Source organism: Brassica oleracea, unplaced genomic scaffold (assembly GCF_000695525.1).
Source record: "Brassica oleracea var. oleracea cultivar TO1000 unplaced genomic scaffold, BOL UnpScaffold00613, whole genome shotgun sequence".
Lineage (NCBI taxonomy): Eukaryota > Viridiplantae > Streptophyta > Magnoliopsida > Brassicales > Brassicaceae > Brassica > Brassica oleracea.
In genome coordinates, this window is record NW_013617425.1 from 7,118 (window position 1) to 13,597 (window position 6,480).

At 36.2% G+C, this 6,480-nt stretch overlaps 1 protein-coding gene and 1 long non-coding RNA gene across 2 annotated transcripts; one reads left to right on the top strand and one right to left on the bottom strand.

Moving 5' to 3' along the window:
- Positions 1-241: 241 nt before the first annotated feature.
- On the bottom strand, positions 242-2,848 carry LOC106319748. Its single transcript, XM_013758138.1, has 2 exons — positions 1,441-2,848; positions 242-818 (listed from the first exon to the last, which is right to left on the bottom strand). Exons 1-2 carry the CDS (start codon positions 2,721-2,723, stop codon positions 473-475), a joined length of 1,629 nt encoding a protein of 542 aa, XP_013613592.1. The 5' UTR covers positions 2,724-2,848; the 3' UTR covers positions 242-472.
- Positions 2,849-3,766: 918 nt separating this feature from the next.
- On the top strand, positions 3,767-5,440 carry LOC106319757. The gene is made up of 6 exons (XR_001265541.1): positions 3,767-3,964; positions 4,063-4,155; positions 4,355-4,429; positions 4,674-4,851; positions 4,948-5,070; positions 5,161-5,440. It is a non-coding gene; the product is annotated as an uncharacterized LOC106319757 (long non-coding RNA).
- The last annotated feature ends 1,040 nt before the right edge of the window (positions 5,441-6,480 follow it).

The following is a 6,480-nucleotide window of genomic DNA, read 5'->3' on the forward strand; positions in this document are numbered from 1 at the left end:
CTAAACCCTAAACCCTAAACCCTAAACTCTAAATCCTAAACCCTAAACCTAAACCCTAAACTCTAAACCCTAAACCCTAAACCCACTCTTTAACTCTAAACCCTAAGTTTGTGACTTTTGATAAAACATTAAATGCTATTTTTGTGACTTTTGACATTGAGTTCTAGTCTGAGAAAAAAAACTTGATTTAATGTTGTTTTTGTCTTTTTCTCTATTATAAATCCCATAACATAGATGCTTATACCAAGTTACCCTCAGCTGTATGATTCCATGAACCCCATTTTATAATACAAGAAAAGAATACTACAAAAAAAAGAGTAAAAACTAAAAGAGAGTTAGTTACAAAAAAAAAAAAAAAAAAAAAAGAGAGAGTAAAAACTCCATTGAAAACCATTCGCCTAAAAGTACCTTTAAAGATTTACGTTACAATACAAAGAGAACCATTACTGCTAATTTACTCCATTTTTTGTTTTCATTGCCGTGTCCTAATCAGCCGATCTCCAATCGTTCTGATCTCAAACGTCTTAACCGCAAGGCCAACATCACGCATCGTGGTATCAAGAACGTAAGGATTTTTATCAAACGTGATGCGTGTCCCGTTAAAAAGATGACGGCAAGGTTCACGACGCTGCGAGATTGAGCCGTGGTAGTGAAAATAGCGGATTAAACTTCCAGTTCCGTGGTATGTCTTCCCTTGTAGATTCTGCGACATGTGAACGCCCGTCGCAAACACGTTACGCGGTTGAACCGCGTATTTCCTATCCCGGCGTGGGACTTTCTTTACATCTCTATACGCCAGTTTCTCAAATCCCCATTTCCTGACAAGTGACAACACACAACTACAATATCAACCATCCAAAAACTACAATCCAGTTCAAAAAAAAAAAGAAAAATCGTAAAGAATGAAAAAATACTAACCAAATCATATATTTATACTAAACCAAAACCAATAATATATTTAAATTTTAAACCATAGCCAAAATTACTTATACCTTTTACCCAACTATTTTTTTTTTAAATTAATTCAATAAAAAATTTAAAACCCAACTAAATTATACTCAGTAGAATTCACTAAAAATTTATACAAATGGAACTAACCAAAACCAGAATTATTCGAATCAAACTACCCGTTTGAATGGAACTTGCTGGCATACACTTATCAGTCAAATCCTAACAAATCTCGAGTTAATTTTGGAAATCTGAAAGCTACAAGAATCATTGAAAACAAGTCTTACCCACATGGACCACCATTCGAACCACTGAAAAAAAGCGTGCAAAAAAAAAAAAGAACTCTTTTCAACGGAAACATATTGACAGAATCAGATGCTACATTAACCAAATTAGTGACTGATTCCAAACGCTTAAACCACACATGCGTTGGTTAAAACTCGATCAATAAGCCAATCAAGACCAAGACTTTTCAATTCCGATTTAGTTTACCTGTAAGTTCTCGCCGGACCGTCGCCGGAGAAACATAGCTGACTACTCATAGGCATCTGTCCAATAGTGAACTGAGAATATTCCTCTAGAGTTTCCATCACCGACGAGATTGTATTGTTGGGCGGAATACCGATAAACTCATCAACATCGAAGAAGAAGATCCACTTGGCATCGAATCTGTATCTGTGCAAACAATCATTCACCACCATAAACTGATTATGATAGTATGCATCGAACCGTTCTTGATCTCTGATATCGTGTAACGTCACTCTCCCTAGCTCAATCCATGGCCGTAAAACCTCAAGCACTTCCTCTTGAACCCCTCCGGCGTCGTGAAGAACGAAATGAGATTTCTCTCCGAAGAATCTCGCGTGGTAAGCGATCCATTCCCTCACTCGCTGCGGGCTTAGGTTCCCGTAGAGAGACGAGCCGCAGTAGAGGTAATCGTATTTTTCGCGGCGGCGGTTGGTGTCGTAGAGATCGAAATCGACGGAGTTCGGGGATTCTGTGAGGACCGGAATCGAATCGGTGACGTTCCGATCTGCGTCTCCGGTGGTGGCGTGCAGGAGAAGAGTCCCGCCGGAGTTTTTAGAGTTTACGGTCGCCGGGAAAGTGCAGTTCACGACGACGGTTGTGTAAACTCGACCGTATCCCCAATCGGTTAAGATTCTACTGCCGTCGGTTAACACCCGGTTCTCAGATTGGTTAAGTGGGACCCACTCGCAACGGTAAGACGGATGTGCGTAGACGTGAAGTGGCTTCGACGATAAGCCGATAACGGCGAAACCGTTGACGCCGCCTCTGTAAGCGCTCATTAACACGAAGTTGTAAGCCGCCCAGCCGTAACCAGTAAACGACCGTTTGGTAACGCCGTTATTTAACACCGACTTCGGTTTAACATCGCCGTTATCCACTACCGTGTTGCCAGAAAACAGCCGTTTTGTATCACCGTTGTTCACCACCGGCAGTTTTATATCGCCGTTATTCACTACGGCCTTATCTGTTAACGGCCGTTTGATGACGCCGTTTTCTAATCCCGGGTCGTTTACGACGGCGAGTGAAGTGGAATTAACGACGTCTGGAGCGGCGATGCGTGAGATGCAGAATCTGAGTTCGGAAGCGGAGATGGAGAAGGAAGAAGGTATGAAAGGAAGAAGAGTAGCTAAAGTGCAGAGAACGAGTAACGCCATTAAAATGAGCTTGAGCTCGGCGGAGAAGTTCCATAAGAAACAAATTAGAAGGTTTTTATTATCCTTAGTGTTTTGGTCTTTCTCTTTCGCCATTTTCGAGGGTTGTTCTCTTTACTGATGAAGAAGAAGACGAATCGGAACGTATTGAGAGAGTAAAGCGACAGAGCACAGAGAGAAAGAGAAGAACAAGAAATTAGAAGGACAAGTGAACAGAGAATGATAAATTAATGAGTCTCTGTTTATAAATTATACTATTATTTATTTTACTTTGTTAATCACATACTTTGTAAAAAACGACCACTTACTTATCATGTTTGCATTTTTAAACCAGCCGAAAATATACAAATTCTTCAAATATTATTATTGACTTTGTTAATCTTCATTTTACTAATTATATATAGAGATATTTTCAAGGATAGACCTAAAATTTTTCTTTTATCACAGATATAGTTTTCAAGAATCAAAATGACAAAAATGTTTCATTAAAAAAATAAATATATAACGTTAGGGTTAACTAATCTAGATTAGAGTTCAAAATTAAGGCGCGTGGGTCCTAAGAGTGTTCTTTAAAATTTCAAAAAATAAAATTAAAAATTAAAAAAATAAAATTATTTTCAAAAAGCATTTTTGAATTTGAAAAAGAATTTTTTAAAAAAATAATAATAATTTTTTTAAGTTCAAAATTGGTAAACATAAAATTCGAAACTATGAAGCAAGTTTATTTTTAATTTTATTTATTTATTTATATTTATATATTTAGGGTATAAAGGGTCTTTTGTTTTTTTAATAAAATATTTTGGTTATTTTGATTTTTGAGAATTTTTTTGGGACAAGAATTCAAAAATGGTGTATCTGAGAGAATTGTACTTATGTATATACGTTATTATTGTTTAATTTTTTTTTGTTCTTTTAGGGACTTTCAGAAATCTTAAATGTATTTTAAAAATGTACAGGTGCCAAACAGCAAGTTATGTGTTAATGAATTAAAAGTAAAGATGTTGTAAAAAGGAATCTTATACAATAAAGTAGACTCACCTCTCTCCTCCTGCGTCCACGTCCACGTCAGCAGGGAAGGATGGGCAAATCACGACACGTCAGCATCTATTTTTTCAAGTTTTTTTGTCGTGTGTTTTGGATCCATTACAGAAGAAGAACAGATGTCTCCTGCCCTATTCATCAACTTAGTGCTCTTTCTCATGCTGTTCTTTAATCGAAACAAGAAGGAAAAACAAAGATCCGATCCGAGTTGACCCGATATCCCGTTTTCTGCGATCGTTAAAGCAATAGATCTGTTTCTCCAGACTCAAAGACATCATGAAAATCAAACCTAGAAGGTAATTTGACTTCTAGAAAATCCAAAACGATTTCTTCTTTTTTCGATTAAAGTAAAATGCATAGTTTCAATTAATAATTGTGTTTATTGATTGGTCAGGAAAAGAGACTCATAAACAACAGAAGCGTTTTCAATCAGATTTAACAAAGAGCATTTCAGATTCCACCAGATGACCAAAATCTAATGGAAAGAGTAAGCCGTCATCTCTGATTCTACCTCTTCCTCTTGGATGTTCTGAATCTCTACATTACTGTGCGTTTATCCACTCTTAATCATTCATTACTGTTCTTTAATCCTCTCTTCATCAGCGATGATTTCCTTCCAACTCCCTCTCTTTCTACTCCTATATTACCCACTTTGTGAAAGGTTTAATCAAAATCAAACTCGTCAGGGGAACTGTGAAGCCTTTGAGTGCCTCAGCTTGCAATCAAAAGCAATCTTTTCCGGTGGGATCTCAAGATCAAAGGTTATCATTATAGTTATGCTCCGTTTTCTCTTTTGGTTTTAATGCCCATGTGAAGCGTTTGGTGAATTTGTTACGTTTGATTCGATCATATGGAAAGCTTTGATGTGTGTCTTATCAAAAAAAAAGAAGAAGCTTTGATGTGTGTCACTGGCAGCGAATCTCTTATCGTTATTGTTCTATCTGGAATTACGGAATCTGGATTTAAAGGTAACTGAACTTTGTATCCATTACATTTTGCTTGCAGGTGCTTTGATCATACTCTAAAACATAGTGTGTATCATCATGTACAGGGATACTTTCATTGTCGCTGTAAGTTTCCGTCTTCATCTTTTGTCCCACTTCGTTTGATTCTTGGGTCTTTAACCATTTTGTTTTTGTCTCCTCAGGGTCGTGGTTTTCCCATTGTACGTCGTGTCATTAAGGTAAAGCTTCCGCATTATCATCTCTCAGTTACTTATGCTGTAACATGATGATGTGAAGTGAGCTTGATTCTTGGGGTTGCTGGTTCACATTATAAGGTCGCGAAAGGGAGCTTACACAAGAAGTGGATGTTTTGACAAAAGGTGTTGGTTATGCTGATTTGGAATGACAATTAGTGGCAAGAAACTACGTTGGGGACTTTGTATTAACTCCCCTACAGTGTATGTTCTGCAAACCAAAGTTAACATTTATTTAGATCTTTACATTGTTTTTCCATAAAATTTTCATACATATATGCAAATGTGGAACAGATCAATCATATTGTCTCCCTAAGTGTTCTTTTCAAGAATCAGCTTCAAGCCTTCAACAATATCAAGTTGAACATCAGCTCAGGAGAGAAGTAGACATTCAGTCTATATTCGGGAACTGTGGCTTACAGTTATTTTTATGATGATGCAAAATCACTACACAGTTATCATGAAGTCTTCGATAAGAAAAGTATTCAATCAAGACACTTACAGGGAATGAAAAGAAGAAATACTGGATCATAAACAAGTTCATCTGAGATAAAAGAAATGGGTTAATCTGAGATACTACAAACTGTAGCCGCCACTTGCTTCTGTCTTTTGATGTTGGACAAAAAAAACTTCTTTACTATCATAAATCCTAACCAAAACAAAACTTTTTGGAGAAGAAAAATGGTAATTACAATGCTTACCCTGATGGAAAATAGCTAACGTTGATTGATTCTGTAGAAGATTGAAAACCATATTAATATTTTCATCCCATAAATTGAAAACCTAAGTTCCAAACAATTAATGAAAGAAGTTACCTTTTTAAAAGTTGAGTCCGTGTAGATATATATACTCTCCATACTAACATTTATTCAAATAGTTCTGCCATTTTCAACTGCACCGTTCATGAATATAACTAGCATATCAAGCCGAGGAAACAAGACCAAATACTGACACGGAGGAATCTCTTACTGAGAAATGAGAATGTAGCTGATGTGGACCAAGTTTCACGAGGAGGTAATCCATCAAAAAAAGCCACGAAAGGAATAGATTCCTACATCGAAACAGAAACTTAAACTGTGAATTAGTTCAAGCCTTCAACAATATCAAGTTGAACATCAGCTCAGGAGAGAAGTAGACATTCAGTCTATATTCGGGAACTGTGGCTCAAAGCCCATGACCACGATAATCATCATATTTACTTTTATTTACTATTTATCTTCACTACCATTCCACTGTTTCCATTAAGCTTCTCCATTAGCTCCTCCCATTAAGCTTATTCATCAACTCCTCTCATCTTCCTCTCCCACTATGTCAATTTTAATTATCCATTTCCACAATTGCTTTGCAAATGCAGAATTTTTATTCTATAAATAACGATGAAGACCTCTCCATATTTCATTGCATCATTCAATATAGGAATTATATAGTTTCATTCAATATAGCCAAAAAGATTAAAAGATTTAGTTACTTCTTTTAGCTTTAGTCTTTGAAGAGAAAAACAATTTTCAGATATGCAGTTTAATTCCTCTTAATTTCCAAATTATTAATGGTTATGCTACATTTAGGTTATTTTGGTTAAATTATGTTTGGTTCACTCTAACTTATTCAAAGTAA

Coding starts and splice junctions, on each gene's coding strand:
- LOC106319748 (XM_013758138.1), bottom strand. CDS start 2,723: ATGGCGAAAGAGAAAGACCAAAACACTAAGGATAATAAAAACCTTCTA. Junction 819..1,440: donor GGTCCGGCGAGAACTTACAG/GTAAACTAAATC, acceptor GTCACTTGTCAG/GAAATGGGGATTTGAGAAAC.